Here is a 16332-nt window from a genome sequence, read left to right on the forward strand (position 1 = left end):
ACCACCATGTCCCAATCTCTGCATATGCCTCAATCCCAAACGCACTTATACCCATCCCCCAGTTCCACCACACTCAAACAGCAACACATGCTATCTCTCTGTAGATGACTATATAAATCGAATAAAACCCTTTCCAGCCAGGTAGACATCAGCCTATGCGCACAAACATGGAACGTAAAGGCACATTTATTTATATAGCACAACTCAAACCCAGGGGCCAATCGAAGTGCTTCACATCAGGAGCAAAAAGTAAAACAAATGCAGTCGTTTTAAGGGATGGGGGCAGAAACAGAGAACAACAGAAAGAGAAAAACATCTGGTCTGGTCTGGTTAAAACTCTAGCAGACACATTTTGAACGAGTTGTAATTGTTTAATGCCCTTTTTCTGAAGTCCGGTTAGGGGACCGTTGTAGTTTAGTCTACTGGAGATAAAGCATGAACTAGTTTTTTTCCCCAGATCTTGCTGGGACAGTAGGCCTTTGATTCTGGCTATATTCTTGAGAAAAATGTAAAACAGCTTTGTTGATTGAACTAATATGGTTTATGAAAGTAAGATCCAAATCTATAAAAGGTTCTTAGTATCTAGGGTCGTAAATCAAACTTAGAAATGGTTTTGATTTAAAGGACTTAAATACTAAATCCTGTCTTTGAAATACCTAGAATTTCATTACTGGAATGCTGTGATAATTCCATCAAAACACATCACTGTATCGATATGTAACTGCAACCCACACAGCGGACACACTTCACAGTTCATGAATACATTTACCACAATATTTACATCAATGACAACAGCAAAGAAGAAACAAATTATGCAAACATTTGTACTAGACACACTGCATAATGCGCTAGCTCAAGTGTATCTCCGCTAGCGTCATGGTCAGGTCACATCATGTTCAGTGTTCTAAAGTCTGATTTAAAAAATGCCAGCTGCCATAACTGATTCAGTCACAATAGGTACCACTGGTCACTGTCTCGAGGCTAAAAAAGCGTTCCATAATATTGTAATAAGTCATCAAAATTATTTCAGAATGTGGTGGAGGAGTTTGTTAGCAGTCATACTCACATGAAAAAGAATAGTGGATTTTACCACCTGCACCACCTTGTACATTCAAATTAGCAAATTAGCTTTACTATTTCACTACAAGCCCCTAAATCACTACCAGCGACTGAAACAACATATAATTGGATCAGAGAAGAGAGAGAGACACACACGTGTGGGCACCTTTTGGGAACTTTTTTTTTTTTAAACTACATGTACTGAAACAAGGTACTTATTCCCAGCATCTGCTACCCATGGTCTGTGCCTTAGTTAGAATGCCTTTGGTCAGGAAATATTTGATGTGTACAGTAAGGCAGCTCTTACCTCACATACTGAAAGGCTCTTGTCTGAGATCCAGAACCATACACCTGCATGGTGAAATGAATATGAGTGAGTGAGAGAGAGAGTCATGAATTAAACATGAATGGCTGTTGCATAAAATCAACATCATACACCTGACTAAATCTGCAATGTAGATAGCTGTACCTAACAATGTCCAAATCACATCAGAGGAGGAGAAAAGTGTGGGTGTTGGAGCAGGTTTGTCACAAATTGATCCAGTCTCAGAGAGGGTGTGTGAGACAAAGAGTGACAGAGACAGGGAGAAGAGTGGGAGAAGAGAAAGAGTGAGATAGACAGACAAATAAGATGTAATAAAATAAAAGAGATGAGGCTCACCGTGAGGCCCTCACCCTGTAGAGCCTGCAGGATGAAGTTGCTCACCACGCGCCCGTCATTCATGTGCATGCGTGGGCCGAACGTGTTGAAGATGCGGGCCACTCTCACCTCCACGCCTTCCTGCACACAACAGGGTGGCAGCTAATCAATCAAACAAGTTGGGTTGGAATCAACCTTTGAGACTAGCTCCCTGTTCGTCATACAAACAAAAAAACATTCTTACACCGCGCAAGTATGTTCTCTGTGCTTGAGATTCACGAGACATTCCCAAACAGCTTACATCACTCAGAACCAGTCACCAGTGTGAGTATAGATTATGTGTGTGTGAATATTTAGTCTCCCACTGACAGCAGGCTACGGTTATCATTTTTAACACCAGCAAACAGGAGCGGAGGGGCAGAGCAGTGCTCAGCTGGACACCAGGGAAGCAAACATCAAAACAAGCTAATTAAAAGAACTATCTGGACTAAGGAATCTGCCGAAGCTCCTAATGACACAGCAAAGGATAAACATGTCAACATTTCTCTCATGTCTGTTTGCATATATAGCCCAGCCTGACAGTCATCATAAGACCCTGTGTTTAACTAGTTGAACAACATCCTGATAGACATGAAAATGTACATACATCTAATGCAACAGGACACATTGTAACTGACATAAATAACCTTCCTAGTTGATGACAGCAGGGCGTTATGTTTAGGCTGTTGTCATCTTGTGTAAGCATCTAAAACGTCTTGTGTTTCTGAAAGTAGGTGCAGTATGTTCATTTTGTGTGAAGTCTAGTTTGTGATAGGGCTGAACGATTTGGGAAAATAATCTAATTGTGATTTTTTTCTCCAAATATTGCAATTGCGATTTAATATGCGATTTAAAAAAAAAATCCCAACAAATCGTAATGTATGATTTAAATATGACCAACACAATATTAGATACATTTAGTGTAAAATATTATTTCCCACATTTTACATTTTTATTGAACTGCTCATTACAGAATCAAGAACAACAAATCGGTGGCTTTGCTACTGTGCATTTAAGTAATTTAAACAAAGTCATTGTAAGAATAAACACAAGGCATGCACTTTTTAAACACTGTGTGCAAAATGTACCATCTTAAAAAAAAATATATATATATATATTTTTTAGACCACGTTTTTAATCGCGAACGTTGCGGTTAGAAAATCGCGTTCTATCATATCGCGATTAAATCGCAAATGCAATTAATCGTTCAGCCCTAGTTTGTGAGGAGGGAAAAACACCATGCTCGTGGTCACAAATTAACCTTTCCTCTTACAAGGTTAACTCACACAAATAATAATGCAAGAGAATATAGTGCGTGCATAAGCAAGAGGAATGTGACCTTGACCTGCATAAAACATCCATGGATTGTATTCCACGCAAGAAATATATTTTAGGAGATACTTGTTGTAGTGATATTCATGTTGCTATGCTAAGAGTGTCAGATATTTCATAGTCGTGTTTCCCTAATTAGTGGAAGTATAAGCGGTAGATCTCTGAATACCTGCTGAACACTGAAAGAGGCAGTCAGGATAATTCCTGGGCGGATTTGCCCGAGCACCGAGAACAACAGGCAGTCTAACCAACAGGGAAAGATTACACTGTACAGGTGATGAATTACTGAGCACTTAAAACTAATGAATGCACACTTATGGCAGCACTGAATTTAGGTTCTATGTAGATGTGTCTGAGTGTATCTATGATCTATGTAGATGTGTGTGTGTGTGTGTGTGTGTGTATCTATGATCTATGTAGACAGTGTTGTGCATGAACGTGTTCAAAAGAACGCGTTCATTGAACACGTTCATTTTTATGAGAACGATGAACTGAACGCAACTTCATGACAAATAATGAATTTGAACGGTGAACACGTTCATATTATCTGAGGTCTAGCTAAAACATTACGGAATGTGTTCCTTCTACTGAGGAAAGACGCTGTCTAAATCGAATGCTTGTACCATGTAGTTGCTCAGTACCTGTCGTTGGCCATAGTAATTGTTTGTTAAATTGCCCAGACAGACCATGTTTAGGTAAATGACCATATTTGGTAATTGCGTTGGTCATGTGACTCCACTTCTCACGGTGCAATGTTTTGATATCGCTTCACGGCATATTTATATGGAGTAGCAGTTAACTTTGGGCACATTTTCACATAATTGAACGTTGCACTTTGTTGAAGTTGTGTGCGTCCATGTACACGTGAGTTTGACTTTGTAGCCTACCTTGTCATTATGTGTTTGTCATAGTTTAGCTTTCTCATAATTGCACTGTCACTTAATTAATCTAGCATGATGCACTGTTCGTGAACTCGCTTAGCATAAGCTGCTAATGTACAATTACGAGTGTTACAGGGTTTACCTATGCTAACTTTTAAGCGGTCTTTCATTTAGTGCCCTTGTTGATCTGAGATTAAGCCAGTAGCATGTCATTGCTGAAGAGGTTAAATTATTACCTTTAGTTCCCTGTATAATTCATTATTTAAATGGTAGGCTACTACAGGGCTGTGTTTATTTTCTGTTTGTACTTTACTTTCACACACACACACACACACACACACACACACACACACACACACACACACACACACACACACACACACACACACACACACAAACATACACCCACCTACAATTTATCCCATTCATTGTTGTTAATGCAATACAAAGAGTGAAGAATCAAACTGAATATCCAAGTCTCCATTCTTTTCCATTCTAATCGGATGACCCTCAGTGATTACACATTTCCCGAACCCCCTCTATAACAGTAGCCTACCCGTATAATTTCTGCGATACCTAAACCAACTAACTCGACTTCGCTCTACATTACCCATGAATCATCGCACACACATGTATACCAAACCAGCAACGTATTCCAAGGCAACAGCTCTCTGTGTCAATATAAAAATGGCAAGTGAAAGCGAAAACAGAGACGCAGACTCAGCGAGTAGGCCTACATCCGATCCACCATTTCCAAAATGAAAATGAACTGAACTATGAACTAGTTCAGAACTTAAATGGTGAACTATGAACGTGAACGATTCATGTTTACTTGTATGAACTGAACTTTGAACTAGTTCATGAGAGGTGTGAACGTGCACAACACTGTATGTAGATGTGTGTGTGTGTGTGTGTGTGTGTGTGTGTGTGTGTAACTATGATCTAAGTAGATGTGTGTGTGTGTATCTATGATCTATGTAGATGTGTCTGATTGTATCTATGATCTATGTAGATGTGTGTGTGTGTATCTATGATCTATGTAGATGTGTGTGTGTGTGTGTGTGTGTGTATCTATGATCTATGTAGATGTGTGTGTGTGTGTGTGTGTGTGTGTGTGTGTGTGCGCGCGTGTGTGTGTCTCTATGATCTAAGTAGATGTGTGTGTGTGTATCTATGATCTATGTAGGTGTGTGTGTGTGTGTGTGTGTGTGTGTGTGTGTGTGTGTGTGTATCTATGATTTATGTAGATGTGTCTGTGTGTATCTATGATCTATGTAGATGTGTGTGTGTGTATCTATGCTGGGCAGACACTGATACTGAGGAGAAGGGGAATACCCTTTCAGACCTGAAGGAGTACAGAGAAGGTCAGAAGGCGGCTGCTGTCAGCGGCTATCAACCATCTACCCTGCCAATCGATAAAGGCAATATCCTGGGCAAGGATGATGTGAGGGTGAGGAACGAGAAAGGAATTGATAATACAGTAGATAGTAGGAATATCAAATTGCAAATGTCTGATAAAACGATGGACAGGAAAAGACCAACAGAGAATGGCAGGCTGATACATGTGCCCATCTGCCCAACCCTGCTTTTGCCTGTGGCACTGACTGGCAAAGGGAGAGACCACTGAGAGGAAAAAAGATGAGAAACTGAACGAGAGAACTGAGAGAAAATAAATAAGGAGTAAATGCCGAGCTGAAGAGGCATACTAGCTGTAAACAACGTCCACTATGACAATAGCAACAGGCTGGCTTATTAGCAAATATAGTCTCACACAGAGCCACTCAATGACAGCTCATAGCTAAAGAAAAATGTAGGCATAATGACAAGGAGAAAGTCAGACATGACACAACAGTGAATCCCCCCCCCCCCCCCGTCGTTCTTCCTTTCCTGACGACCTGACAGCATATCTTCCTCTCTCCTTTTTCCAAATGTCATTGTATTTAAAAAAAAGAAAGAAGAAATGCCAGACATAATTGAGGATATTTCAATCCGACTGTATCAGTGATGGACGGTTAATGCCGAAAAGAATAAGGTGTGCGTCCACGAACACCGTCAGAGGTTGACAGCTGATGCGTCTGCATCGCGAGGGTGTGCCACAGACCAAGATAAAGCAGCCGTCACAGCAGCAGTGACATATGCGGTATGACAGGACATACAGATCCGATCAGCACCAGCAAAAGGCTGGTGTCAATCAGCTGTGGGAAAGCTGGTGACTCTAGCCATGTGAAAGAGACAAGACAGGCAGACACGGAAATAAACCATAATAATATTAATAATAATAATAATTCATTTTATTTGTAACGCACTCATGTACTATGTACCCATGTACTATGTGTGCAGAGAACCAGAGGGCGTGGAAATGTATCCAATTTGTAGGTAGAACAAATTAATTATGGATGGCTGTTAACTAAAACAAAATGGCTCTGGTTCAAGAAGGTATTGTCGTGGTCAAGTCTGTCACTCAACATCCCACGTCCAAATGTGTCTAATTCAGGGCATTATTAGAAGCCTAGCTATAGTTTACTAAGAGACATTTAACACAGAATATTTAAATGCACTACATGTGTGCGTCTTCCACTCAAACTAAAAATGTACAGGGCAGATATAAATATTAACTTGCTACAACATCCATCACATGTTATATTCATTTTAAATGATTTTCAGCCCAATAATTTCACACCCCAAATTGACTAAGTGATATAGTAACTTCCTAGGCAAGTAAATGTGTCAGTGTGTGAAGTGTGTGTGTGTGTGGGTGTGTGTGTGTGCGCGTGTGCAACAAGATGCTGCTGTAAAAGAGCAGACGCTGCCGATTCACAGCCCTCAGCAAACAAAGGCTAAAGCTAAAGTTAGCATTTACTCAACAAAGCCCGGACCTCCTCCCTCGATAGGCACTTATGCAGCATTGTGCAAATGCCAAAAAAGGGCTCGCATTCAGATGCTTCTTTAGTCACACTGAAAACATGGCTCATAGAGAACAGCTTGCAAAGGTATGGCAGACTTTGTGCAGTAGTTGCTAGGCAGCCAGGTAAAACGTTGGTTGATGACTAGTCAGCTAGGTAGCAAACATTAACATTTGCATTTGTTTATTGTGAAAGTGATGTTGGCGATCCTTTCATCTACCTGCTTAAATGTAAAACAGCTCAAAGGGCAAATCTCTTGGCTTAAAAAACAAAACATTGTAACACATCTTTATGGTTTAGGTGACCATAACAACATATAATTACACTGTGGGGTGTTAAATGTCTTTACAGCGTTTTTGCTCTATTTTCACAGAAATGTTAATCCCTTAAATTGCTTTCAATAACAAAGGAGAAGTAATTGCACATGCTGGCCATAGCAATTATAGCTTTTGATGGGAGTCTTTACCCTTCATATCTCTGCAATGGTGTTCAATGGGTGAACCAAGGTCATTGATGTGGTTTGAAATGATTGTGGGGGCACCAATATTATGAATGTATAAAGCAAAACAATTTTTTTAATTGAAATGCAAACAAGAGTCTATTTTACTTCCCAGAGATCTGGAACATGTCTTTGTTAGCTACTGGTCTCTCTTGTTCCACAGAGGGCCTTGGAGGTCTCACCTGCTTCATGTAGGCATAGCACATGGTCTCAGCTACACGCTTGCCCTCGTCATAGCACGCCCGCGGACCAATGGGGTTTACGTGACCCCAGTATTCCTCATTCTGAGGGTGGACTTCTGGGTCTGAGGGAGGGAGGGAGAAGGGGAGAGAGAGAGAGAGAGAGAGAGAGAGAGAGAGATCTTATTACACATGTCTTACTGGCTGAATTTCAGGTAAGAGCCACCCACTCCCTTTCCCAAGAGGCACCAAGAAATGCTCTCATTCTGTTTCTACTGTACTGTACTGTACTGTACCGTAGCAGAGTTCAATATAATGACTGCAGATGCATGCCTGTCAAGCCCAGCTAGAGTCCAGAGGATCCCTTTACCTGTGACTATATAAACGCCATGACTCAAGGTATGTTGACCTGCCACTCCTACTGGCCAAGCTAATGCGTAACACATAGACCTGAGCTCAATGACTTCCTATCACATAGGAGCAGGGTTAAGTATAAGTTATGGGTAGGCGGCACTGGCTTCCATAAGCCCCCTGCTTTGGTAATGCTCCCTGCATAAGCTGAAAGACTCATGGGTGGGCAGATATACTGCAGAACTTAGAACAGTAGCTGGATGCATCATTGTGGAATGACAATGTTTTGCCAAGATTATATTATTTTTTGTATTTCAGGAAACATCTCAGACTACAGAAAATAAGGCTAGAAGCATGACATGTCTCAGGTTAAACTTAGGAGGTGAGACTGCACCAAGAGCAACACACCACACACAACACACCACACCAAACACCACACCACAAATCACACAATACACTGAACACACACACCACAAATCACACAACACAAGTCACACCTCACACACACACACAACACACCACAGACACCCACAACACACCACAGACACCGCAAATCACACAACACACCACACACACACACACTACATAGAAATGAACTGTTCCTATATATCCTGAACTGTTCCTATCTCTCCTCACACCAAGTTTCTGTTTATATAGGGGATGATGTGTGATTCTCTCCTTATCTGACTCTACAGCAGACAGTACACACGAAATGGCAGGGTAAGAGCACAGTGGTCAAATAGCACAATCATACAGTCCAGAATAACAAGTTTGTGTGCTTTGATGGATACATTTGAACCTGATGCTCAGAATTTCAATGCGGATGCTGTTCCCTCTTAATACATTCAGAAGCAGAGGTTCGGCATTTTGATTCAACGTGGTGATTGGAGTAAGTGGCCCTGGTCAATTCAGATAAAAACACAAGCCGGTGCATACATGCAGATACCAGAGAGTTCACAGGTACACACATTTCTTTTAGTATAATTCCACTACAACAAACGTCAAATAGGTTCTGTGTTTAGGGAGATTTAAAAAGAAAGAAAAAAGAAAAGAAAAAAAAAAACGCTAAAAAGTCGTGCATTTGGACTGGGAGTGGGTAATGATGCAAACTATGACTGCCTGTAGAGAGGGGCCTCCTGCAGAGGCGATACTCACCTCCGTACACCTCTGATGTGGAGGCCAGGATCAGACGTGCCCCGACGCGTTTGGCCAACCCTGTGAAGCAAGGCAAACAGGAATAATCAACCGTCTTACTCTGCCAGGAGAGAGAGGCTGAGCACTGCATACTAATGAGGAAAAAACCATTCTGAGAGCTATAGAGGGATGGAGAGAGAGAGAAAGAGAGAGAGAGAGAGAGAGAGGGAGAGAGAGGGAGAGAGAGAGAGACATACAGAAAGAAAGAAGTGGAGGCAGACAGAAAGAAAGGCAGAAAGCAAGAACAAAAAGAAAGAAAGGAGCAAAGATGAGAACCATGACTTAATCCAATTCAGGTCAGATTTGCTAGCCCTGTTGGCCAAAAGTGGACAAATGATGGATCATGATTTTACATCCCTCCCTACGTTACATCTCATCTGACATCTGGACACTACACCACTGTGCAACAAAGCCCCTGTGTCCAATAATCTACCAGAACCTGGCGAGCTCGTCTGAACTGATGCCACCAGAGGACAAAAATAAAGGTGCTGTGATGAGAGAGAGGGCAGAGCTAGTCAGGACATTGACTTCATTGGACATTGGACCTTCTTCTTTTAAGTTCAATCCATGTACATCCACTCTACTACCTACAGTCTTAGACAGCTGTCACTGTTAGGAGAGGTACATGAGAATAATAAATAGTGCCATTTCACAGTAATCTTAAACAACACACGAAGTAAGGGACAAAATGTAAAAAGCCTGGCTTTTATAGACCAAAAATACACAGTCAGATCATTCATTTGGAATTGTACAGCAGCATCCAATAACCGAGTGACGCTGAGGGAACATTGTATATTCATCCAGTGTTCCTCCTTCTCAGCTAATGCACATCCTGTACCTTAACCACGGCAGGCATCATATATTGATATTTCACGGAACCGTCTTTTGCACCGACAGACCAAATGCACTGTATTACTCCTTCAAGTAATCCTCCAAAGGAACACAGCAAACCACACATCCGTGATTTTGCAAATGCAATTAGGATGCAATACCATGTAAAGATTCTCTATACCAGCTGTCCACAGAGGACTCAAGCTCAGAGCCTGATCTATGGGTAGATTGGCACAACCACAGAAATCACATAAGCACGAGGCATGAAAAGACCTTATGGAAACAAATAGAATAATTTCTCCTGGTTCCTCCTTCAAACATAACCACAGCACTGCTACGTGCACTGTACTACTTCCTATATTTGTAGACATATTTACTACACTACTGTCGTACATTTACTGATTAAGCTTGCAACTCTTCTTTAATAGTTGTTACTTGTTTTTTTTTTGTAAAATGAAATAAACATCGAAAGTGGTAGCAACAGCTGGAGCTAGCTATTTCAGCTGATGAGATTTAATTAAGCAAACATGTGCTTAGTCAGAGCAGCTTGCACCCATACAAACAAGGCATCACATGCAGACCCACTGTTCTGGGGTGTAGATGTAGCACTTTAAACACTCAAACCACAGAGCTCAAGACAGTCAGCCAGGACACATTTCACAGAGTTTGCTGATTAACTTGAATTTACATTCGAAGAATGACTTGATTTACATTCCCTGCCAATGGTTACATTTAATTTAAAGTGCCTGCTAATTTACTAATTATACTAATGAAATTTTATTTAATTGTTTAACTTCAATTGCCATTTCAATCCTTCTAAAAGGGAAATCAATGTACTATAATCGGTTGACTCACCCAACATGTTCAAGGTCCCAATGGTGTTGGTCTTCAGTGTTTTGATGGGGTTATACATGTAGTTTGGGGGAGAAGCTGGAGAGGCCAAGTGAAAGATCTGGTCCACTGTGAGGGTCAAAAAAGAAATAGAAGAATGAGAAATAGAGACATAGAAGTAGAGCAAAAGGCACTTTTAAAGACAGAGAGAAAGAGTGTGTCTTACAAAACAGCTATGTCAAACCAGATGTGAACTTAAGCAGCGTTCTCATTGGAGTGACATACAGGTACAGGTCTCAACTCTATGCCCATGTAATTGTCTTTGTTGAAGAACACGCAGACTTCCTGCATTGCTAACTTGACGGAGGAAATTGGGCTATCGTGAACGTGTCTCTACGTCAGCATCGGCCTTGCAAGGTTCAGAAGGATTTTAAAAAGTACCTGGAGAGTTCAGCCATTTTCAACCAATAACATAAAAGTTCAGTCATATAATTTAGTGTATAGCTATACAAAAGTTTAAGTTTGGCATTCAGTAAAACTATATATCTCTACCATCTGCCAATTTCTTCTGAATTTCTTCTTCGAGACCTGCCCTATAAGTTGTCATCCATCCCCAATGAGTTACAACTTTATCCAATTATTTCACTTCACCTTTCGCCGAGTGAACACTATAGTCAATAATCTCTGTATAGTCACCACAAAGGGAAGAGAGAGCACAGTGAAACTAAACTAATGAATAAACAGCCACATTCATAAATAAGAGCATGGGAAACTGAGAGAATAGGTCATCGCAGCTCAGTCCGATGATGAAAAGGACCTGCAGGCATAGTGGAGTGTTGAAAACTGGAGCAGTCCTCCTTGCCCGTCTCTTGGGGTCAGGGGTGCTCTCGCCACAGATGTAGAGGAAACTCACGGCTTAAAGGAGCGGCTGGAACGCTCTCCAATGAGGCCAACTCTGGCCTAAATTTAAGCCAGATAAATCTGTTGCCCAGTTTCCTTGGCAATCTACTGCCACTTTTGTCAATGTGTTAATGATTTTGTTGAACTATCACATTTTGAGAGACCCCGCTGTGGCTGACACAAGGGAGATGCTGAAAGGTTTTCGGTTGAAAGACTATTGGCTGCTCTATGCCTAAAGGTTGCATAGCATAATTGTTTTTAGATTGGCTGGTTCAGTGCGTAATAACTGTATCTAATTAGTGCAGTCGGCAATCAATAAATGCAGGATAAAATAAATAAATGTGTGGCTGGCTTGATATTTTTATTATAGCATATCAAGGATGACTAATAACATGAACAATACAAATTAATCACAGATAAATGTCAAGCAAACATGTGTGCATAATAATAATAGTAAACATATTTGAGGTGCTGTGTGTGCCTGAAGGGAATATTTAAAAATATTTGTGTACAGTCCCTCTCCTATATTACACACACACACACAATCATCACAGTATGTAGAAAAACCTTTTCATTACTATAAATCAGGCTACCTTCAGTCTCACAAACACGCGTACACACAGTCCAGCAAGGACACCACGTCTGGGCTCGCAATAGGCCAATGAAATATTCATTCTTAAAAGCAGGTGACGCCTCCTTCAAGGCCAACTTTCCACATCCCTGCCGAGAGAAGCAGCGCAGGCACAGGAGTGATGCAGATCTGGGCGTCTCACACCTGTCGCTGACACCATTTCTGCTCTGCTCCCGGCTCCTTTCATCACCGCCTCTCTCCCTCGCTTATTAAGCCTCTCGTCCAGACCGTCCCACAGCACCCCTCTCTCTCTCTCTCCCTTCCTCTCTCTCCCTCCCTCTCTCTCTCTCTCCCTCCCTCCCTCTCCCCCTCATTCTCCCTCTCTCTTTATCTCTATCTCTCTCTCTTTCTCTTTCTCTCCCCCTCCCTCTCTCGCTCTCTCTCTCTCTCACACTCCGTGCATGCTTTTGGCTGAACTTCTTGGCTCCTAGCTCAAATGCGTCACAGCTACCCAGCCAACCCCGCCTTCCACTAACCTACAGGCGCTCCTGTCTGACTTTGATAGAGGTTATGAACTTTTCTGCAGCAGGTATTAGCCAATATATTTTATCAAACCTAATCCTTTTTGAGTTCGTACCGAGGAAGTAGAAATGTGTTACACCTACCAAAATCTGCTCTGCTGAGCATCTGGCGCCCCCACAAAAGAATCTCTCATGAAGCCTCCCCCCTCACAATGCACCATGTTCGAACACTGTGGATCATCTCCTCCAACCCTGCTTGAGGTCAGTCAGTTTGTCAACACAATACCCTCTCCATCCAGCTTGTCCTGGCTGGAGATCTTTATATCTTGAGCTCAAAGATGCCATCCATGCTGAGATCACCGTCTGTTTGACCATTTCACCACATTGTTTCGAAGGTCTATTTGCTGATTGCTTCCTCCCTCATTCACCCTCACTATCTTTCTATCTTTCTCAGTGAGTGAGTACCTCTGTTTACTTCTCTTTGTCCCTCGGTATGTGCTCTTTCTTGCCTTAAATTACTTTTATGAAACAGCAGAGATGTGTTCACTAGTCAGTCATTTGTTCCGTCATTTTCAAGGTTAGACTCAACTCCTTAAAGAAACACAAAGAGCTGGTAGCTTCCCCTTCATATTTCGTAAATTAAGAGGTTTTCAATTGGTTGCAATCTGCTGCCTCACCACTAGATGCCACTAAATCCAGCATACTGCACCTTTAATAAAACCGTCTCCTAACATAGCAGCTACCGTGCCAGAGGAGAATAAAAACAGATTCCCACGCAATCCATAGAACTCGGTAAACTAAGAAAATAATAAAATTTTCAGGAAACTGACAAAACACTTAAAATAAAGACAAAAAATAACCAAGATGACACAGAAGCCAGCATCACCATCAAGTGCGCAAAGAGGTCAAACAATGTTGTGTCTCTTGTGTGTGGTGTATGGAGGGTACTGCCCCCTTTGAATCTCCCCAGAAGAGGCATTTCCATTTAGGGAAATGGTTGAAATGGTTGAAAATGCCCATTGATGATGTCCATCTGCCAATGTCAAGTCTATCAACTATGCTACCTCATCCGTTTTGGCAATAACATCTATGAGTTTAAATGTAGGCAGAAATGTATCGCTTTTAAGTTGGGAAAATGTAGAATGTTCATCCCAAATAGATTTAAAGTGCTTAATGTATGAATTTGACTGAAGAACATGCATTCCAACGTGCTAGCACTCCTCACCCCAAGGATATCATGAAAAGCATAAAGTTGAGGAAACCAAGATGTGAGATGAGAAAGCTACATAAAAGAAAGGGGACATTGGCCTTTTATGTTCTAACTAAGAAAATAGAGTGGACTAAAGAGAAACCCGAGCCCGCTACCTCTGAAGTTAGATCCCTGCGCTGATTCATTCCACTTGTGTGATTTAATGAACTCAGAACAAATATAAGACTATTTTCAGAAAGACCTGAAATAAAAAAAAAAATGTGGTTAAGAAAGAGAAACAAGGCACGACCTTTCCTTCTTGACTATTTTTAGGTTCATGAGTTAAGCACACAGTTAGGGCAAAACTGACTGCCGAAGCTACAACATCCAGTGCATTTGACTTTCTTCACCTCCCTTCCTTTATCTGTCCAATATGACAGAGCTGAAAGAAATGCCAAAAAATAAGCTGGTTGCAGTCTTTTTGGGAGGAGAGACAGCGAGGGTGGAACAGGGGAAACTGAGACAGCTATCCATTTTCAAATGAGACAGAGAGGTAAAGTAGGGGGGGGGGGGAGTGTGTGGAGAGGAGGCTCTTGCAAATGAACCATATCACAGGCCACTCATTCTGCAATTTTCAGGCAGACTGATGACTGTGCTCTGCCTCTCTGGAGAAAGACCATTATGTCTTCATTGCAATGCATGCGGGGACATTTCTGGGAAAGATCACAGGAATAATTGGCTGTCATAGAAAAACTGTCCGTGATGTCATTTGGGATTTTCAATGATTATGATCAGTGTCCCATCTAATCACAGTGTTGGACTCGCAGCTGAACAACGAGTGCGGAGAAAGACAAGTGGCATATGATGAAAGTGATTTGTCATGCTCCGTTAACTGTCCTGTTGTAAGTGTCCAAATTAAGTTCATATCTAATGTAATATCAATAAAACATATGATAATTTCCTTATTTCATGAATTAATGAACACTGAAGCCTGTAATGAACATGCATGTAAAATAGATATGAACCTCTGATGAAAGCTTCTACTCTCTTATGCCACATATTGCAGCATCTCAAGTACTTCAGCACTCGTCAAATAAAGTGCCGTCTCTGCACAACTTAGTGAGTACTGACAACAAAATACACAGCTATATATACACACACTCAGGGCTTCATTTACTAACAGGATTGCGCCCATTTCAGGTGTAAAATAGCGGGTAAAGACATAAAACCGTATTTCCAAAGGAGGCGCACCTGAGTAAAAGCGCAGATTACCGCTGCTGTGAAGTGGGTGTGGGAAAGTGGGTGTTCGTCGCAAAGAGATGGGAGGAGATGCGTAAAGTGTGCCTAATTATGTATTAGTAACGAAACAAGAGGTGTTTTAGCATGACATATCAGCTGCTAAATGAAAACTATGTGCCTGCGAGAAATTTGAATACGAACATCAGAAATGTTATTTTTTTTTTTAAATGTTTATATTTGATATATCATTTAATAGGCATACAAACAAATAGAATTACAAACTGTCCCAGCAGCTAGCTGTTCGGAAAAAGTTCAGCCACGTCTTACCCAGAATCGCCGCTCATTGTATGGTTTAAACCGTATTTTCACTCATAGTTCAAGCACACCGAGTACAGTGCACACCTTCTGCGTAGGAGTAACACGTCTCTATTCAGGAAAAGTACTTGTACTCGAAGTACACTAACTAAACTACCGGTACGTAAATTGTAGAGAGCAGCATATTCATTTCACCTTCCATGTTTATTTTGACGTTATAGCCTCTCAAGCGTCCTATCAGACTATTTAACTGCTATGGAGCAGTTAACCTGTATATTAACTATCCTAGCTATCTCCAGCTTAGGGAACCATCTTAACAGTTTGCAGTTGCCTGTGTGTGATTAATTCATGTTAATATGTGTGAATTTGAACTCGTGAACATAAACTCATTAATATGTAGCTGCACCCTGAGGGGTAACCATAGTAACCCAGAAACTCAATGTTCGCTGAAAAGTTTAATTTCCCAAAATCAGCTCACCAATAAAAGACTGTCTTGAATTCAAAGTGATCACAACTTTTAGTGTGGACGGAAGGGCTAAATGGAGAAATATTTATGAGTTTCTATATTTACCCGGGTTAGTTTGCTGTAACCTCGTTAACCAAAAGCTCTAATTCTAATTTTAACTCATCATCCATGGGTGGAAGGAACACGCAGGCTCTTTCTTCCCTATTTTAGCTGCGCGCTAAATAACACTAATGGGCACTGTTAGGCGCTGATTACGCTGGTAAGGCGTCGACACATTCAGATGAGGTTCTTGTTTGATAAATATGCGGGTTGGCAAAGGCGCAGATTGCGCTGCGGTCGCAATGTTAGTAAATGAGGCCCTCAGTTGCCAGTTTATAAGGTACACCTAGCGA

The 16332-nt window shown here is 41.3% G+C and overlaps 1 protein-coding gene across 1 annotated transcript in view; it reads right to left on the reverse strand.

Moving 5' to 3' along the window:
- Positions 1-16332, reverse strand: part of uxs1 (UDP-glucuronate decarboxylase 1) — a 50313-nt gene that overhangs the window by 10895 nt on the left and 23086 nt on the right. The window contains exons 7-11 of the mRNA XM_012819727.3: positions 10764-10868; positions 9039-9098; positions 7536-7657; positions 1721-1840; positions 1367-1410 (exon numbers count right to left, since the gene is read on the reverse strand). Coding sequence (XP_012675181.1) covers positions 1367-1410; positions 1721-1840; positions 7536-7657; positions 9039-9098; positions 10764-10868 — 451 coding nt within the window. The remainder of the gene's footprint in view (positions 1-1366; positions 1411-1720; positions 1841-7535; positions 7658-9038; positions 9099-10763; positions 10869-16332) is intronic.

The sequence above is a fragment of the Clupea harengus genome, chromosome 2, assembly GCF_900700415.2.
Source record: "Clupea harengus chromosome 2, Ch_v2.0.2, whole genome shotgun sequence".
NCBI lineage: Eukaryota > Metazoa > Chordata > Actinopteri > Clupeiformes > Clupeidae > Clupea > Clupea harengus.